The sequence below is a fragment of the Poecilia formosa genome, unplaced genomic scaffold (assembly GCF_000485575.1).
Source record: "Poecilia formosa unplaced genomic scaffold, Poecilia_formosa-5.1.2 Scaffold340, whole genome shotgun sequence".
Taxonomy (NCBI): Eukaryota; Metazoa; Chordata; class Actinopteri; order Cyprinodontiformes; family Poeciliidae; genus Poecilia; species Poecilia formosa.
The window spans coordinates 139,624-160,818 of record NW_006800279.1 but is presented as its reverse complement, the minus strand read 5'-3'; the positions used below and the strand labels follow the sequence as shown (position 1 = coordinate 160,818).

The 21,195-nt window shown below is 40.3% G+C and overlaps 1 protein-coding gene across 1 annotated transcript in view; it reads left to right on the top strand.

Moving 5' to 3' along the window:
- The window catches only part of pdzd8 (PDZ domain containing 8), a 32,463-nt gene extending 13,940 nt beyond the window's left edge, over nucleotides 1-18,523 (top strand). The window contains exons 4-5 of the mRNA XM_007573912.2: nucleotides 14,614-14,776; nucleotides 14,885-18,523. Of these exons, the coding sequence (XP_007573974.1) occupies nucleotides 14,614-14,776; nucleotides 14,885-17,211 (2,490 nt within the window). The 3' untranslated portion in view covers nucleotides 17,212-18,523. The remainder of the gene's footprint in view (nucleotides 1-14,613; nucleotides 14,777-14,884) is intronic.
- The last annotated feature ends 2,672 nt before the right edge of the window (nucleotides 18,524-21,195 follow it).

The following is a 21,195-nucleotide window of genomic DNA, read 5'->3' as shown; positions in this document are numbered from 1 at the left end:
GGGCTGGTTGGGACCAGTGCACCAGACTGGAGACTTTTATCATCCAGTTTTTTGTAGAAAGAGGGAAAGAAAAAGAGAAAAACAATAAATCATTAAAATGGAGATTATTGAGCTTGTTTTAATTGATCATGTGACTAATTGATTTATTGCTTGTTGTGACAGGCCTACACACAGGGTGCTCATTCAGCAGCAGTCTGTCCAGTGATAGCCTGTCTATGTAACTGTATGTTTAAACTTCAGACAATATGCCAAATGTAAAAAAATAAATAAAATAAATTTGTCTGTTTAGAGCTGCGTTATGCAGTTTGAGATTTCTGTGTAAATGTCCAGGGATAAATATGCAGAGTAAAATCAGAATCGGTCGTCTCCATGAAGGTGTCGGTTTAAGGTGGTGGATGTTGCTGTAAAACATGACCGTCAACTGGAAATTGGTTTTATTTGTCTCGAGTTGTACAAGATCTCTACTGTTGTGGCTTTTGCTTTATGTCCTTTGGCTGAAGCGGAGAGCCAGACGTGAATGAAGCAAGCTGTCCCATCATCAGGTGAAGCTGCAGGCAGCTTTTCTATCGGTTCCTTCTCTGCACCCGAGCAGTTTCGCCCTCAGCGGAGCCCTCTGTGAGTGGGCCCACTTCAAAGTGTCCGTATTCCTTTTTTGTTAATAGAGGCACACAAATGCAGATTCCCAGTGGCATTTGAGCCTGTTTTATCAGCCCTCCCCAGTCTGCATGTCCTCAGCAGGACTCAGTAGTAAGGATTAAAGACTATACCATCTGCAAAAGGTCAATTCACCCTCTTGCTCTGCTGTTCCCCCTTGATGATGCCCAGATATAAATATCTGCCTTAAAGTATAACTGCTGTCCTCTATGTGGTTTGTCTTTCTAAACCTGGTTAACTGGGATTAGTTTCATTTCTCCATCTTCCGTCTTAAGTGTTTTCAGCAGGACAGAATTTCCACAATGGAGACGAGCCAGTTTTATCAAGCTTTTTGTTTGTTCTTTTTTTTCCCCCAAGTATCATCTCCCCTCCCCACTGCTATTTATTATGAACTATTGCTGATAGATTTCAGGGCTGAAATATCTTCTCTTGGAACACAGTTGCTCTGTGTTTGTCTCTCGTTTACCTGTTTCAACTCAGAGCTTGTTCTTCTTGTTCTGAATGACGCATAGATAATATTTGCAGAGTGTGTTTATTCGACATGTTGGTTAAGTCTTCCACCACTATGATACATAAAGTCATTAAAAAAAAGGCAAGCAATAATACTGATCAAGCCAGTGCAATCTTTAAAGACAGACTTCTGTTTTAATTGATGCAGACTAGGAATAGGATTTTGCTATTTGTGATTGAAGCAGAATTTCATTTTCTTTTTTTATTTTGTTTTTATTTTCTTTCATCTTTAGCTGGTAACCCCCCCCCGCCCCCACAGACAGTTAATTGTTGTAATGAGTTCATGAATCAGCAGACTGACAATCAACAGATTCACTCACCATTTGTCTTTGTATCAAAATCAAAATGGATTGTTAACTACAATAATCTATATTATCAGTAGCATGGAATAATAAAAAAAAAAAACAACCAATTGGATCATAATATGAAGTTTTGTTTTAAATTTAGTTTATTTTGCAGGGCATAAACCAATGTCTGTAGAGACAGATATTTGCTCCTAGCCTAGTAGTGTTCGGTGGAGTTAAACCTGGCCAGTGATTGTTTACTACTAGCAATGTTTCCATGGATTTATCTGCTGAAAGCCAGTCATTAAATGTATGAATACAACTTGCAGGAGGCTACACAAAAAATGGCTCCATGAGTCACGAGGACACACCTTTAGCTCATCTAAGTCTTTAAGCTTCACATAATAAAAGCTCGCTGTTCTGTTTCCGTAGAAAATTGTGCTTTTCTTTTTATTGTTACTCATCCATGGTGTGTTGTGCTTTAAGTGGTGAGGTGCAGTATGTCAGGCATGTTTGCACATCTGCCTTGTCGATTTCATTTTCAGCCCTCAGTGATGATGCCTGCTGACAGCTTAACTGAAGGGGCAGAGAAAGGGGGATGTGTGTGCACATACAAGCATGCTGGTCAACGTCCTGTTGTGTTGCAACACTTGTTGCGCTTGGTGTGTTCGCGTCGCTTGAAAGGAAAGGGGCATGTTTGGATTTCCGACTGCATGAGCCTGGATTTTCCACTGGAGGCTGTGATAAGACGGAAAAACTAAAAGCAGTTGTAAATGTTAGATTTAAATTTAATGAGCTCATGATGGTTTATGCCTCTCATTGTAGCAACATATGTTGAAAAACCTGTTGGTGCTCTGAGGAGTTGCTTTGAGCCCATTTTAGCGAGCACCAAAACCTACCGGTCCCTATCTGGAATAATGTGTCTTGAATTGGATATGAATGAAACTGCCATATTGTTTGCATATTCTGTTAGAAAACACAAGCTCTGAATGACATTTCAGAATTGCTGCTCCAGTCATTTAGTGTCAACCAGCTAATATTGGCATCACCATCATTAAGCAGCTAACACATTGGAACCGCAGCACGTCAGCAAACGCTTGGAGCACAAACTGGAAGTGTTGCGCCTGATCACACAAACTGACTTTGTTCATTAAGTTTGCTGTGGTGATTGTTGTTAGTTAATACATCCATATCTCTGTCTTGATGATGGAGTTGTAAATCGCCTGACTCCTGAATGAACTGAATCTATGCAAGCACTCTTCACTAATCAGTGCTACAGTTATTTGGAGAGGCCAATAAGGATTTCTTTCTCTCGGGGTTTGTTTTTGACGGTGAACTACTTTAACTTGGAATGAGTTGAAATCTTCCAATGTGACGCAATCGAGAACATTTGTTTGTGAGTAACCAACCAAATTTGACTGGCATGGATTTAAGGGATTTTAGCTGTCAGACATTGTATGCTGTCAGATCAGCATACAGTGTCACACGTGATTGTCATACGTGTAGCACAAACTGACGGCTATATTTGTCAGACAAGTATACTCTGCCCATTGCCATATGCTTTTATTTAATCAGCAACCTAACACCATGACGTAGAAGTTAGATTGCCTTAAACTTTAATAGCAACTGAATGAGATTCTCACTTAGCATTTAACCAGGAAAAGGGAGGCATGTTTCGTAGTTGACTGCAGCTGCAGCTAGGCCTTGCTTTAGATATACTTTGAATCCATGATAATGCATGTGTATCTATCTAGTTATTATTGAAAATGATTCATTGTCTTATTTCTGTTGTATCTTGTTGCGTATGCTGAACTGACAGCTCTTTTAAATGTCCCTGACCTCTTAATGCGCATACACACACATGCGTACTAACTGCATGTATTCTGTTCTGACAGCGTATGCTGATCTGACATAACATGGGCAGCAGTATAGCTTTGTTAGCATTTTAAAGAGCTTCCAACTCTACCTGTCTCAGCATGGCAGCACAGTAGCACGGCATTTATTTTTAGCTTGCAAAATTAACGATCAGTTGTTGGAGCCTCTCGTCAGTTTTGCTTTTACAAATGACTGTCTTCTGGAGAGAAATGTTGAGGGCACAAATGTAGGTACTTATGAAGTTGTTTGGCTTTGACTCTCTCCCACTGTGCTCTTCTTTTTTAAACATGGGAAATTATCCAGATTCACCTCACTGTTTGTTTTTTTTTTTATTTTTTTTTTTTATTTACAGCCAATAGTGACACAGTGTGGCATTATCTAAAATTACAACAATCAAACACAAATTGATAAAAACAACTCAGGTAAAGTTGGCCTTCCTGTGCTTAGTCCAGTACAGAACAGACCAAAACAACACATCAGGTGAAAAAATGGCAAACTCCATGGGTGAAAAATGTAATAAAAGATATACATTTTTGAAGTAATTGTGAGTTTTGGCCTATCACAAACAGCATTTTTTTTAGTTAATAGAAAAATTACAACATATTTAGGCCAACATGTTCTATCAATTCTGGATCACTTTAAAATCTGGAAGCCAATTTGTTTGGACTCTATAAAAAGATTCCACAATAGCTTATTTACACGACAGCATGTACATCTAGCATGTAGTTAGAGCACACCCAAGGGATTCATTATGTTTGGCATTATTTTGTAACAAACTCATTGAGTTGTGGCAGCTGATACTTTTATCAGCTGTTTCCACAGTCCCGTGTCAATTAAATGACTCTTTCTAATTGTGTTTGACAATACCTGGCAGTATGGAAAAAAGCAGATTAAAGACATGAGAGCTTGGTCCTACAAGCTGTTTGTTCCTAATCACTCTTCTAGTGATCAATTCACCTCCAAGGAAACTCAATAGACCAGCTGCCATGTGCATGACCAGCAGAGCCACAGTCACATTACAGATTTGTTGCCATTACTATTTGGGATGTTTTTCTTCTGGCCCCATAGACATGGCTTCTTATCAGAGAAGAAATTACCTGTTAGACGGTAAGGGTTAAAGTCAATGCTCATAACTGCAAATAATACCTGAACATATGACCAACAACAATCAGTTTTTCATGTAAGCAATGTTCCTGATACAGTGTTTGATAAAGTGTAGTGTATAGTGGTGCAGTATTCAAGTATCAAACTAAATGAAAGACCTGTCAGTTTTATATTTAAACATATATATAATTTTATACCGTAGTTATTTTAGTAGATAAGTCAATTGAGAACAAATTCTCATTTTCTGGAAATATAACACACCATTCATGAGAAAACAGAAGAATAACATAAAGCAAACAAAATAAATATACAACTATGTTCATATTGACTAAATGTACAATATACACATAAGTAAACTTTTTTTCTTTTTAAATTAAGCAATCCACCAGTCGGCTCTGAATCACTTTCCTTTTATTTACCTATATTGACTAGATATAAAACCAAACAAACTTACACAAAAATAAATACGAAGGTAGGTCAACTTCTTCTCGTGGGAATGGAAGTGACTGAAATAAAGAACAAACGTTCAGCAATCTTGTTCCAGTCATTGATTAAGTTCATAATGTTCTTTCTACTCTCAAATTTCCTTAAGAGTTTGAAAAGATCTCAGCTGGTCCGATTGGGGGATGTGGTCATGGGAGCGGCAGTGGCTGAACAGGAGAGCAGTTTTGGAGTTTATTTTTGGACTATGGATAATGAACCATCAAGATAACAATTTTCAGGAGTACAGACAATGTTCATACTCCTGAATAGTGGTAGGAGTTTGCCCTGGAATTGGTGGATTGCTGGTTTGGTCCCCGGTGTCCCCACTTCTGTCGTTGTGTCCTTGGGCAAGACACTTCACCCGCCTTGCCATGTGGTAGGCAGTCTGCCGTCGGGGGCAGCTGTGCCTACTATCCAGTAGCTTGCCAACATCACCGTGTGACTGTGTGTGTAAATGGTTGAACGACTGTCTGTAGTGTGAAGGTTTGAGGTTTGAGGTTTTTATGAAGCGCTATACAAGTACAAAGCCAAAGCCAGCCAGTATTGACGATGTTGATATTGACAAAACTAAAGTGAAGGAATTTCAATAGTGAAAGTTGCACACAGTCTGGAGGCCTCATCTGTTTATCTCTCGGTGAGAGAGGAGCTTGTGTAGAGGTTGTTTTCCCTGGAAGCTTGTGAGGAAACCTACATTTTCTACCCAACTGCTTATGTGTAAATCTGTGTTTACTATAAAAGGCATGCTTTCTATTCTATCTGCTCTATGTGCGTCTGTGTAAATCTTCTGTTCTGTGGAATCAGCTGAATGCCCTTTATATCACCACTGAATTTTGGCCAAATTTCCAATGGATTCAGCTAGTTTCACCCCATGCGAGTCCCGGTAGGGTCACACTGACTTTGCGTGCGCTTCTACCCCCCACTCTCCCATTGTCTGACAGTGACATCTGCTGCACTCCTCCTGAGCATCACGCTAAGACCGCAGGAGCTTAACCCCGAGCCAGGTCCACATAATTTACACTTTTTGAATCTGTCTTTTTTAAAAAGCTCTTCCTTTGCGATCTTAGTCAGGCTACTTCCTGCTTGCTCTGTTTTGATACCAGCTGATTACGTCAACAAGCATTACCACAGTTAGCCAGTAGACTGCAGATCTCTACCATAGGCCAAATTTCTATGTTTCTACCAAATACTGTATATGGCATAGTAATGCAAGAACGCATTCTCAAAGATCAATACATTTTAAATTCAAGTCAAAAAAAAGTGTGTCAGTCATTAATATCATCATTTTTTTTTTCAGGAGTAAATTTGAAACTTGATATTTTCCTGATGTGCAAGCCTTTTCTTTGGCTTGTGCCACATGCAGGCATTGCTGTATGTTTAGATTAATCTTGGTTTAACAAGATCTTTGTGATCTGTGTGATATTTGGAGATGTGACTGATTCCTGAATCATAGTGTTACTTTGAAGAATTTTCCGATTGCAAGGATCAGATGACCGACATGACGTAGGCATGTCTGTTTTTCGTCAGCCATATTAATGTTATTTAGAATGATGGAAACCACCAAATATACTTATGTTTTTCTTTGTTTTGTCTTTTTTTTTTTACAAAAATGACATTTTACAAGATTTATTGTGCAGCATATTAGACAAATTAAATCACTAGGTTTTTTTCTGTTCTAAAAGAGATTTGTGTTTGTGTTTTCATGGACAGTCAGAGGCTTTGCTGGAAAAAAAAAAAGTTGCTTTTGACTTCAAAACCTGCAGACTTGTTTATTCCTTGGATAAAATCAGGTGAGAGTGTGCAAATGTTACTTGAATAAGTAAATGCTGTGCGGTCAAGGGGCCACTTGATGGGAGTTCAGTGAAACAAGCTTGGCGTCTGCGTGACAGACGAGCCGCGGCGCTCAAAGGGAAGAAAACCAAAATGCCAAATTGATAATGTATTAAATTGCAGATGATGTCTTAGTCCTTTTCGGGGGACTGCTACCAGGTGAAAATATACTTGTCATCCAATCAGCAAGGATTATGCAACAGTCATGACAGATGATTATTTTTCAGCTGTGGCACAATGACCGTGCTATGAAAGGGGACTGTGTGGGCGACCAAACCGCTGTTCCTGTCAATTCAAGTGCAAATTAGCCAGAACACCTTTTTGTTTTCCTGTGTTTCCATGGCAAACCTTTTGTTGTTCAAGCTTTTGAAACCTGCCTCATACAATAAAAAAAAAAAAAGAAAAAGTAACTTAAAAATTCAGATTTGAGCCTCAAAACAATCACAAATGTAACACTAAGGTTAATCATTCAGCTCAAGAAACACATGACATCCAGTGCTGGGCTGAACATCCGTTCATTTGTTTTTACGGCATGAACCGGTTGGAGTTCCATGAATTAATTTACTTATGTGGGTGTATTAAAGGCTGTAATGTCATTTCTGTCATTTTAATTGTACAAATTGGAGGTCAGTCGACTGGTGCGCTTTATTCTTAGATTGTCAGAACTAGATCAGTCTTCATATTGTCATATTTACAATTCAGTTAAAATATAGAAAAAAAAATCCAGATCTAGTCAGTTATAGAAACACTTGAATCAACCAAAATCAGAACCATTGAGTTAAGCTGGAGACACACTACACAATATTTCATCTAATTTCATCCAGAACAACAAAACGCCTGCAGTGGTGGTGGGATGCTGACAGGCGAATCTGCACAGGTCTGACCCCAGTTTGTCAGGTAACATGTTTATTTTTTATTTATTTATTTATTGACAAGTAGGGACCCATTAGTGTACAGTGAATTCTTATTTGGATATACATCCAAACAAGAATTGTCTTGCTGCCAGCTGACAGGGGGGTGGGGGGTTGGGCTGGGATGTGATTAGTTGCAAGCTGACTTCTGAGAAAAGTTCCTCTAAAGAGCAAGCCTGTAGCGTGTGTACAGCTGCTTGACTGGATGCTCTGTCACCTTTGTGCCCATAATAGATTCACAAAGGAGTGTGCAAGTCCATTCTGCTCAAGTGCAAATAGAGGCCTGCTCCCATTTCCACACACCACCAGTATATGCTCTGTCAAAAGCTCTCATATGTTCCAGTTGTGGTGCAAACAAACCTCCCGTGATACGGTCGCTGCTCAGGAGCAGCAGCTGCTGACTTCATAGATGAAACAGATAAGTGATTATTCTGTGTATCTGTTTTAGCCCAAGCATACAGAGAGAATATTGCATTTCCAGAATCATGCAAATTAACTTCTGTGAAAATTGTTTCTGTGGTCAAACATGTTTGAACTGTCGACATTGAGCTGAACACGGGGGTACGGCCAGTAACCTTAACGTTCCTATTAGTAGAGCTACAACTTATAAACCTGTTACGTCCCTCCAAGAAACGAGATAAGTCAATGAATCAATCAACACTATTGGTTTTAAAGAGAGGCAAAATAACAACAAACATCCCAAATGAGTTTCTTCAGTCCAATTCAAAGCAAAGTGACCGAAAACTGCACATCGTCCTGTTCTTCAAGCTGGCCTAACTGGAACATGTGGTCTCATTGTTAGGTGCACTCTTTCTTTCAGGAGGTTTAAAAATGTTGCACATTACACTCAAGAAGCAGCCATAAATGTTCTTTAACTTGTGACGTTGACGGTTGAGGTGGCAGAGCACGGACTCCGTGGTTAGAGCCTCCGGTTGTCAACGTGGTGGATCTGGGTTCATTTCCCATCTCGGGCCATTTGCTTCATATCTTTTCCTTCTCTCTCCACCATGTTTCATGTCAGTTCACTGTTCAATAAAGGCCACTACTGTTACAAATCTTAAAAAAACAAAAAACAAAACAAAAAAATTCAGTTCTTAACCATAAACAATATTAGCCCAATTCCAAGAAACATAAAATAAAGAAAAATTTTTCCTCCCAAAAAAAAAAGTTCTTTAAATATTTTAATTCATAACCTCTTCTGTGTGGCATTAAAGGAGATTATTGGTCAATGTATTTGTGGACTTTAATTTCATTGCTCATATGTTGGCTTGCTTCGAGAATGATCCAGTTGTTGAAAAGCTAAAGTCGAAGGCAGACGGGATAAACATAATTCCCTATAGAATCTGTTTTTGTTCATTTTAACTTAACCATTTGCAATTTGTCGAACTATTGAAAAAAAAAACCCGCTATCTTTATTTAGTGTTTACAAAAGAAAGCTCATTTTAAATGCAAAATGTGACATGTGAATTCTCTGCCCTTTCTGCTCCCGAGAGCTGGTTTAGTGCGTCTGCAATTTTCAGTTTAATTGTGGTGTACTGGTGCTTTTTCTCAGGGCTGAGCAGCAGCGGCTAACCTTGTTAACATCGACTAAGGCAACAAGCAGCTCCTGGTTTCTTGTCTCTGAGGAGAAAAACCAAACGGCACGTAGCAGCATGAACAGGCCAGATGTAAATGGAACAATTCACCGTCTGTTTTGGTGAAGCAGCCTCTCTTTATATCTGCTCGGCCACAGAACAAATCAAAGGTTAATATGTTCAAATTGGGAGCTATCATGATCTCCTGTTATCCTCCGGGATTGAAAGCTAGACCGATCTTTGTTTGATCCCAAAGAGAACCTCTGATAAAATCCCTCCTCTCACTGCTTTATTTTACACACTGATGCATTGTGAACTTTGGACCACATGCACCAGAATGTAAAAAGGTAAAGCTACTAGACCAAAATTACTTCTAGCCACTAAAGTAGTTGCATTATAAAACCGAAGAGGTTGAACTTTGAAGGTTTCTTATGTTACCATGTTTGCTACAAACTTACCACCTTAATCAATTCGATTCCACTTCTTAAAATGTCAACATTATTTGTGCAAGTTATATATAAGCAAACATCTTATCACTTCACAAAGCCTTGCAAATAGCAATATTTCTATTTTTCATCCTGCTGTGAATGCATTCAGTGTGTGTGGCGTGCAGTGAGGCGGCCTCGACTAGCCGTCCACATGATGGCGGAGCCGGGTGGGAAAAGACAGATGCACATAATTTATGCAAAGATTCTTTGGGGGAATTAAGAACTTTGTTGATATATTATGTTGCGATAATAAAGAAAATTGCTGAAGGCGTCATCCTCCTGGAACTTTGAAACAAATCTATTTGACTCTTATCATTTTGTCAACACAGGCAGCAGCTACGGACTCAATTTCATCTTTTGTTGGTTATGTGTTTTTGAGAAATCTGGAAAATGTTCCTCCTTTTGACTTTTTTGTTTTCATTGGTGGCTTTTCAGCGTATCTTTTGCAACTATATTGGAAATATGTAATTGCTCTGTTTAATTTATGTGGACAGTTAATTGAGATTGGATTGACAATCTGCCAAAGCGGATCTTCTGTAGGAAACATTCTTATAAATTTCTGAGTCTAGAAGGTTATTTGACTACCTGGAACAAATTTCCAGTGGAAGGTAACCAGGTGGTAGGTGGACTGAAACGGCGTCTCCTTTTGCTTGGTTGAACATCCCTCTGGTTTACAGCAGGTCTGTCAGGGTGTTTGTGAGATGGAGAGGTTGGGGAGGAGAAAACTCTTTTTCCTGTCACTGCGCTGCTTGGTAATTTAATCTCATACCACATGTCAGATCGATTTGTGTATGGTTATAGGGTACCAGTCGCTGCAAGGCAAGTGCACAGCAATTCCCTGCCACATCTAATTAGCAGGCCCAGTGGTGATGGGGGTGGGGTTGGGCTGAGGAGAGGACTCCATTTCCAGGATCTGCACAGGTGGCTAAGTGGACTCTTGTTGTTTTGGCCAGCAGAAATTCTCAGACACACTATTTCAAATGGTTGTTACAGCCGCGTGAAGTCCGCACTTCAACACCCTTCTTGCCAATATGTTCCCGTTATTCGCCACACAACTGTCGGTTGCAGTTGCTGCAAGGCGAGTGACCACAACAGACTGCAATGACGGTCATGAACCAGTGGCTAGCTTCTCGCTTACCTCATTTTGTAAAGAGAAATTCAACCACATGTGCATTATGCTTGGAATTTGTATTGATATGATGCTTTCACTGACCTATTGACACAACACATGGACAATAGTGACAGCATTTGAAATATGTGGAGTGAAGGTTTAATTGTGTTAAAAAAGCAGCCTCCTGATATTATTCATTTTCCTTTTTTTTTTTTTTTCTGTAATGGTGTTTATCAAATGGTGGCAACACAATGCGCCACGATACGAGTCTGTCCAAGCCTCTGCAACTCAGTCAAGTTTAATTCCTTATCAAATAAGTTTTCCTTGATGTGAGATGGTGGTCCAGCTGCACCAAATTCAATCCAGGTCGGAGACGATACTCGGATGAGATTTTTTTTTCTGATTTAGTTAAAGGTAAAGCTGAGCTAATTCTTTTCCTCAAACACAATGAGCCAGAGTACAATAAAGATGAGCTCTGAACCGGTCTTCAAGTCTATTGGATGAATCTGGGCACATACAGTTAGTCGTAGCAAAAGCTCAGCCAAAAGCTTTGTCCCGGAGAGAGACTGTGCAGAGCTTTACGTTTTTTTGGCAGCATCATCTTAGTCAGTGCACCCCCCCCCTGCCCCCAACCCTCCCTATAGCAAAACAGAATACCAGACCAGATGTAGCTTTTTTGAAGAGTAACAAAGAACGCAAAGCATTGCATGGTTCAGCAAACCTGTACTTTATTGCAACCAATCTTGTTGAGTTAGAGATGAATATTTTCAACTGAGCCCAATTTTTTTCCACCATGAAGACTATGCAAAAAAGTTTTGATATAAAAGTCATGGTTTTTTTTTTTTTTTATTATTATTATTTCTAAGCATGGTGTCCAAGGCGATTAATGCCAAATCATTCTCTTCAGAAAGAATAGGTCATTTCCTCTTTTGGTCCAACACCCTGTGTTAGATGGATTACGTCATTAGGTTTGAAATGAGGATATATGTCCTCTTCTGTTTCCAATATCCTGCTTAATATCCCCATGTTTTGCATATCCTGTCATTCTATGCAGTTTTCAGGTTGTTTGCTAAAAGACTGTACAATAAAAGTAATTTTATTATGAGTAGCTTCTACATTTGTCCCCATAGTAACCTTAGGGTTAGGGTTACCCTGAACCTTATGGCCTCCTTTGTGTGTTACTCTCACACAAAGTAGGTTACATGGACAAACACTTGTTCCAATTATTGTGCCTGCATGGAGGACAATATTCCAGTTATTAGCCAAAAAGGTGCGATACATAATTATTTGAGTGAATTGTCAAGTTATCTCGTTCACCACAAACTACTCTTTGTGTAGTAGTTTGTGTTGTATGACATTATTTGTAATGTATGGCATCAGTGTAACTGCCCCAGATGCTAAAACCACATTTCCTACCCTGAAAAACAATTTAATTTTATACTTAAGGACTCTGACAATCTTTGTTCTGTCACTATAATATCCTCTGTTGTCTGTGTGGAGAGTTCACTTTGTACAAATTGTGTCAATGGGTAAACTACTACCCTGGAAGAGACTAGCCACTTATTCTACACATTGCTTCTTCGTACAGAAAGTCTGGACCTGTTGAGAAACAATCGCTTGCTGGAGGCGTGAACTCTGTTGAAGTTTTAAACGACTGAATCAGATTTTACCCAATCGCGAATGTTTGGCTGATTTATGTAATGTGCCAGTGCCACCGTAAAGGACGCAACGCTATGAAGCTTACCAGAAATTGTGTGTGTGCTTTAAACAGCCTTTTCCCACTGTGAAGAGAAAAGTACAGAGCCAAACAAAACCACTGCCAGCAATCAAATGTCTTAAGCATTTTTGTTTCTGAAATATTACCTTTTTATTTAAAGAAAAAGTCAGTGTTGTCAAATGCTTCTTTTAAAAGTCCTCTATTTATATTGCTATCTAATTGGGGAGAAGCTAATTTACTTAACTTGTTTAAAACCTGTTTATGAGGACTATCACAATCATATACATCACATAAAGCAATATTGCAGTCAGAGCCGAGCAGTTTTTTTCAATCAGCAAGGCAAAATCCACAAAAGTTAAATGTTTGGTAAGTTTGTATCATTGATGCGAGAGATTTTAGCTTAAATCAGTTCTACATTTGGTGTCATTTTGGCATGTAACCTGACTGCAAACAGTGTCGCTCAGGACTCACCCACAGCAGTGAGCTTTAGCCCTCCACCTGCTAAACCCATTCCCTCACCCCCTCGCCTGCCAGTATGTATAGATCATCTGCTTATTCAGGGCCAGCTCTAACTCAATCACTACCTTCCAGCTGAACAGTAACAAATGATAGCATGGGAAATTACAGTCATTTGTCTCTGCCTTCCCACACCATGTCAGCTCTTCTTTCTTTTAAATGAAGGCACCTGCACCATCTTTATCCTTGCCAATGTTTTCCATATTCACCTCATTCGTATAGTTCCCATACTCGGAAACATCCTAAAATATTATTCTGTCAGATTAGCAATCTCAACCGGTCACCTTAAAATTCTTCAAGGTTGCATTCACTTTATTGTTTGCTGTTCACTTCTTGCTCCTTTGCACAAATAGTCATAAAGTAAGCATGTTGTTACTTCTGCAGCTGTGGTTCTGGGCCACATATGAACTCTTCCAAAGAACTGCCTCAGTTTGAGTGACTTCTGTTGGGTTGAAGACGTCATAGTTGGAATTTCTTTCTAAAAGTCAGATGAAAATATTCCATGTTCGAGAATCACAGCTCTACATGTCACCTGGTGTCTCTGAACCCATCCATGCACTGACTGAGCAGATTTTTAGAACAAATAAATGCATGGATCTGACATAACATTCTCCAGCTGAACAGAAACAAAACTAAAGTAATTATTTGTGGTCCAAAAGAAGAGCGACCTCGAGTCAGCACACAGTTTCAGTTGTTACAGCAAGAAACTAAGGATCAGGTCCAAAATCTGAACGGTGCTGCTGGCGTTTTAGTGGCTGGCGTGCCACTAAAGCCAGGCAGGTAGAGCACGACTCCCCAGCTGTAAAGTCGTTTCATGGGCTCCCTGGAGCTCAGTGAATAGAGTTTAAAATACTGTTAGTTTATATATCACTGAATTGGCTTAGCACCACAATACTTTAAAGACCTTCTGCTTGGTGGAAGGTAGGAGGTTGTACTAACCTACTGCCTCTTATTCACTACAAATCTGGAACAAACTTCCAGAAACCTTAAAACAGCTGAAACACTGAGTTTCTTTAAATCAAGGCTAAAAACCCTTCTTGTTTAGAGTTGCTTTTGAATCATAATAAACAGAATATTGATCGACATTTGATGTGTATTGATAATTTTAATGACGGCACTTGAGAAAATGTAATGTCTGTTATTTGTTTTCACAACTGATGCGAGTATGATGTTCTTTTATGTTTCCCTTTGTAAAGTGCTTTGAACTGCCATGTTGCTGAAATGTGATTTACAAATAAACTTGATTGATATGATGCAACTGACCGTTCACACAGACCAGTCGTAATCAACATTGACAGGGATTTGAGTTTGGTCAGGGACTCCAATACAATTTTTTTTTTAATTCCTTGACTGCCACCCTGGATCAGATCAGAGCATGCCTTTTTATATCAGTACTGTTCACCCCATGCTAAGACGCTGATCATATTACATAATGCAACCTTGAGCCTTCCAATATCTTTTCCAGTGATTGTAGAGAATAAAGTTGTAGTCCATCATGTATAGCTTCTAAAATCTCAGTCTCCTTAACTGTTCGATTTTCTTTTACTTGTTTGCATCAGACGGAGGTTGTTAAAGGACCGTGTGGCAATGTGGGGATGACGTTCAGGCACATACCCGCCTTGGAAGGTGATGCAGTCTATGTCAGCATAGAAACGGTAACACCCAACTCTCCTGCATCCCAGGCTGACCTACAGAAGGGCGATCGCCTCATTGCTATTGGAGGTATTCGTTGTTTATTTACTTAAAGAGAAAATTTTATTTTTGAAAGTTTAAAAGACACAAGGTGACTTTGTTTTACTGAAGGAAAAAATGTGTGCTTTCTTTTGACAGGAGTGAAAGTGACGTCTTCAGTTCAAGTGCCCAAACTGTTGAAACAGGCAGGAGACAGGGTGGTGGTGTTATATGAGAGACCAGTTCGCCATCAGACTCCTCCTTTAGGAAACCTTGGGACTCTACAGGAGGGACTTGGTCAGCTAGAGGAAACCAGCTTCACTCCCCAGCCAACAAGTTATGAGGAGGACCCAGCCCCCATCTCCAATCTTTCTGATATATCTGACAACAAAGACATGGACTCTGAGTTTGAGGAGTTGCTTGTGGACACCAAACTCAACCAGCCTAGTGGACCTACTATAAGTAACACAAATATCAGTGAAACCAAGGAGGACTTCTTACTTGCTGTTAACCAAAGTCCTAAAAGAACAGTGGCCAACTTGGCTTCCAAGCCCCTTGGTACTATATCACCCATACTGAACCGAAAGTTAAACCTTGTCGGTCTGCAGTCTCCGCTAAAGCCCCAGCCCAAAGAATCGCCCAAACCCTCACCACATAAAACCAGCAGTGAACCAGGTGAGAGTGTGCATCGGCCCACTGTTCTTCCTCCACCTCCTCCCTCACGTCCCCCGGTGCCACCAAGACCACAGATACGGTTGACGTCTGCATCCTCAGAAACCAGTCTTCTGGAAGGTGTTGACTTGGTTACAAACACTGTCGTTACCACCACCAGTGCTTCTGAAAAATCGTTAGACAAGATTTCAGTTTGTGGAACCACTGAGGATAAGAGTGGCACAGAGAAGACGAGCATCAAGCAGTCTGAAGGAAAACAGAATACAAAAGCAGCAGACGCCAGTGATGAGATTCTTAGTTCTTGCTCTGTTACCAGCAGCAAGGCAGATCAAGCAAAGGACAAAGTTTCAGAAATTTCCTTTGGCACAAGAGACAGTCTAGATGACCACTCACTCTGGGAATCCCCAGAAACTATATTTAGTAAACATACAGCATGCTGGTCCAAGGCCTCTGTGGTGTTTGAGGTGGAGACTCACCATAAGTATCTCAATGTGGCCCTGTGGTGCAAAGATCCCTTTAAGTTAGGCAGTTTGTTGTGCCTGGGTCATGTCAGCCTCCCATTGGAGCATGTGGCACTGGAATGTATGGCTACATCTTCTTCAGAGTACCAGAGCATCTTTAGGTTGGGGCCCCCAGAGCCAAAAGCAAATGTCAGCCGCACTGCACTACGCAATCTCAGCACGCACAAGGGTTTCAATGAAAAGCTATGCTATGGAGATATCACCTTAAACTTCTGTTACTTGGCCGAGGGTGAGTTAGAGTGTCCGGTGGGCTTGATCGAACGGGAGCGTGAGGGAAGCCTCCACGATGAGGATTTGAGAGAGAAAGAACCCACTCCCTCTGCGCCACGTGATGATTTGGCTTACAGCACTATGCAGTCACAAGAAGTCCGTCACAATTTCCACGACACGCAGTTCCAGAACCCTACTTGGTGTGAATACTGCAAAAAGAAAGTTTGGACGAAGGCAGCCTCGCAGTGTATAATTTGTTCCTACGTTTGCCATAAGAAGTGCCAGGATAAGTGCCTTGCTGAAAGTCCATTCTGCGTGGCAACGGCTGAACGTCGTGGCGCTGATCCTGAAGCCAAATCCACCATGAACCGGGCCACAGGGTTAACGCGTCACATCATCAATACCAGTTCACGTCTGCTTAATCTTCGCCAGGTACCCAAGACACGACTCGAGCAGGTGACCGATGCGGTGCCTGGAGCTGTGGAACCGTCGCCCAAGCAAACGCCCAACACATCTGACAACGAGAGCAGTGACACTGAGACATACACTAGTGGAGCAAGCCCATCAAAGCAGCCAACTAGCGGCAGTGGCACCAGCAAACTTGTACGAAAGGAGGGCGGACTGGACGATAGCGTCTTCATCGCCGTAAAGGAGATCGGCCGGGATCTGTACAGGGGCCTGCCCACAGACGAGCGCTCGCAGAAGCTGGAGCTGATGCTGGACAAACTCCAACAAGAAATTGACCAGGAGCTGGAGCACAATAATGCTCTTATGATGGAAGAGAAGGAGGCCACGGATTCACGGCGAAAGGCCCTCATCTGTACTGCTCTGGCCAAGTCAGGTGAGAGACTTCAGGCACTCACTCTTCTGATGATCCACTACCGAGCAGGCATAGAGGACTTGGAGTCTGTGGAGAGTATGTCTCCTTCAGAGCAGCAAGGATTCAAAAGCAAAGCGGAGAGTCTGGAGGAGGAAGTTCTTATGGGACCAGAGGTGTATGACAGCGACATCTGCAGCCCTGTGGAGGTGCCGTTGATGGATGAGATCAGTGAGGAGCAGATCTGTGTGGAGGCACTCCACTAGTACCAATTTGGAAAGAGATGAAAACGTAACATGTGGATTGGGTTTGGGCTTTTCAGCAAGGCAATGTCCCATTTATGATTTTGATACTGAGGATTTTGTCCAGTCCGTCCTAAACACACGGGCGTTGAGGTATTTTCACTCTCACCTTTTATTTTATTTTTTTTTCTTTAATGTTAATGAAATTACGGTTTTGAGATTTCACTACTGATGTTTTTATTTTTGATCCCATTGCAAGACCTAGGTTGTCTTTTGTTTTCATTGTCTGTGCTAAGTGTTTGTTTTTCAGGTTTGTTTGATTTGTTTTGTTTTGTTTTACTGCAACCCTTGTAATCTTACTTTGATTGGAGGTCTTTGCAAAATTTGCACATTTCTTCATTTTTTGAGGGTGGAGAACAGTAACGTTTAATGATTGTTCACTTTGAGAATTTTGCCTTGAGAAACAGGCCAATCTGAAGTACGGATGAGGAATCGTCCATTCGTCCACTAACCTATGATTGCATTCATCCTTCCTTCTTGTTTCGATGATATTTTTCCCAATAAATGTGAGAATTTTGGCAGCAGCTCAGCCTGCTGCAACAGTTCCTTTTAATATTTGTTACAATGTATTTATGCACTGGTGGTACTTTTTTTTTTTTCTCCTTCTTTAATTGCTTGTAACTAAGTTTATTTTGAGTAATTAGTGGTAAAGATGGAATTGTCCTGGCTGCTAATTTTAATCTATTCCTCTGCTCATTATTATTTATTGGACTTCCAACATCTTGTTTTGTGCAGAACACTTCTCCATCCTGGACTTCACTATGACTCTTTTACTTTATTATACAAACCATTATGGATGCAACATCAGAAATCCTTAACAGTTCACCTCATTTCTCTGAATAAATGCTACACCCGAACGCATGTAGATGTTAATTCAAGCTGTTTGCTTTCATTTATGTAAGCGAAACTAACTTCATGTGGATTACACTCTTTTTGCTTTAGGATTCTAGCCCAGATGAATGTATATTTGTTTAGTGGGTAATGTGTGCTTACAGCTTTGTTTCTCAACCTTCTTTATAAAACTAAAATCCGCGGTGCAGCTCATAGCAGCCAGCTACATTTTTTTTCTCCCCCCCAAACTCAACATGTTTTGCATCCGAGATCAGTTAGTGCGGCTGGAAATGAGACGTTCACTATGGGAAAGAAGTTTTCCTATTTTTGTGCGACCAATGCAGCTCTTGTTGGGTGACCAGTAGAAACTGCAGCTTCCCATGCAGGTGTTAAGACGCATTCCCCTCTTGGAATGAAACAATCATAGCAAGATGCTGAGCTAGAGGAAAAAATTGAAAAGAAAAAACAAAACAACTAAAACAGACATTTGGGAACAGGCTACTGCGTTTTAACATTCTATGAAAAGTAGTTGAGGGATTTTTTNTTTTTACAAAAATGACATTTTACAAGATTTATTGTGCAGCATATTAGACAAATTAAATCACTAGGTTTTTTTCTGTTCTAAAAGAGATTTGTGTTTGTGTTTTCATGGACAGTCAGAGGCTTTGCTGGAAAAAAAAAAAGTTGCTTTTGACTTCAAAACCTGCAGACTTGTTTATTCCTTGGATAAAATCAGGTGAGAGTGTGCAAATGTTACTTGAATAAGTAAATGCTGTGCGGTCAAGGGGCCACTTGATGGGAGTTCAGTGAAACAAGCTTGGCGTCTGCGTGACAGACGAGCCGCGGCGCTCAAAGGGAAGAAAACCAAAATGCCAAATTGATAATGTATTAAATTGCAGATGATGTCTTAGTCCTTTTCGGGGGACTGCTACCAGGTGAAAATATACTTGTCATCCAATCAGCAAGGATTATGCAACAGTCATGACAGATGATTATTTTTCAGCTGTGGCACAATGACCGTGCTATGAAAGGGGACTGTGTGGGCGACCAAACCGCTGTTCCTGTCAATTCAAGTGCAAATTAGCCAGAACACCTTTTTGTTTTCCTGTGTTTCCATGGCAAACCTTTTGTTGTTCAAGCTTTTGAAACCTGCCTCATACAATAAAAAAAAAAAAAGAAAAAGTAACTTAAAAATTCAGATTTGAGCCTCAAAACAATCACAAATGTAACACTAAGGTTAATCATTCAGCTCAAGAAACACATGACATCCAGTGCTGGGCTGAACATCCGTTCATTTGTTTTTACGGCATAAACCGGTTGGAGTTCCATGAATTAATTTACTTATGTGGGTGTATTAAAGGCTGTAATGTCATTTCTGTCATTTTAATTGTACAAATTGGAGGTCAGTCGACTGGTGCGCTTTATTCTTAGATTGTCAGATCTAGATCAGTCTTCATATTGTCATATTTACAATTCAGTTAAAACATAGGAAAAAAATCCAGATGTAGTCAGTTATAGAAACACTTGAATCAACCAAAATCAGAACCATTGAGTTAAGCTGGGGACACACTACACAATATTTCATCTAATTTCATCCAGAACAACAAAACGCCTGCAGTGGTGGTGGGATGCTGACAGGCGAATCTGCACAGGTCTGACCCCAGTTTGTCAGGTAACATGTTTATTTTTTATTTATTTATTTATTGACAAGTAGGGACCCATTAGTGTACAGTGAATTCTTATTTGGATATACATCCAAACAAGAATTGTCTTGCTGCCAGCTGACAGGGGGGTGGGGGGTTGGGCTGGGATGTGATTAGTTGCAAGCTGACTTCTGAGAAAAGTTCCTCTAAAGAGCAAGCCTGTAGCGTGTGTACAGCTGCTTGACTGGATGCTCTGTCACCTTTGTGCCCATAATAGATTCACAAAGGAGTGTGCAAGTCCATTCTGCTCAAGTGCAAATAGAGGCCTGCTCCCATTTCCACACACCACCAGTATATGCTCTGTCAAAAGCTCTCATATGTTCCAGTTGTGGTGCAAACAAACCTCCCGTGATACGGTCGCTGCTCAGGAGCAGCAGCTGCTGACTTCATAGATGAAACAGATAAGTGATTATTCTGTGTATCTGTTTTAGCCCAAGCATACAGAGAGAATATTGCATTTCCAGAATCATGCAAATTAACTTCTGTGAAAATTGTTTCTGTGGTCAAACATGCTTGAACTGTCAACATTGAGCTGAACACGGGGGTACGGCCAGTAACCTTAACGTTCCTATTAGTAGAGCTACAACTTATGAACCTGTTACGTCCCTCCAAGAAACGAGATAAGTCAATGAATCAATCAACACTATTGGTTTTAAAGAGAGGCAAAATAACAACAAACATCCCAAATGAGTTTCTTCAGTCCAATTCAAAGCAAAGTGACCGAAAACTGCACATCGTCCTGTTCTTCAAGCTAGCCTAACTGGAACATGTGATCTCATTGTTAGGTGCACTGTTTCTTTCAGGAGGTTTAAAAATGTTGCACATTACACTCAAGAAGCAGCCATAAATGTTCTTTAACTTGTGACGTTGACGGTTGAGGTGGCAGAGCACGGACTCCGTGGTTAGAGCCTCCGGTTGTCAACGTGGTGGATCTGGGTTCATTTCCCATCTCGGGCCATTTGCTTCATATCTTTTCCTTCTCTCTCCACCATGTTTCATGTCAGTTCACTGTTCAATAAAGGCCACTACTGTTACAAATCTTAAAAAAACAAAAAACAAAACAAAAAAATTCAGTTCTTAACCATAAACAATATTAGCCCAATTCCAAGAAACATAAAATAAAGAAAAATTTTTCCTCCCAAAAAAAAAAGTTCTTTAAATATTTTAATTCATAACCTCTTCTGTGTGGCATTAAAGGAGATTATTGGTCAATGTATTTGTGGACTTTAATTTCATTGCTCATATGTTGGCTTGCTTCGAGAATGATCCAGTTGTTGAAAAGCTAAAGTCGAAGGCAGACGGGATAAACATAATTCCCTATAGAATCTGTTTTTGTTCATTTTAACTTAACCATTTGCAATTTGTCGAACTATTGAAAAAAAAAACCCGCTATCTTTATTTAGTGTTTACAAAA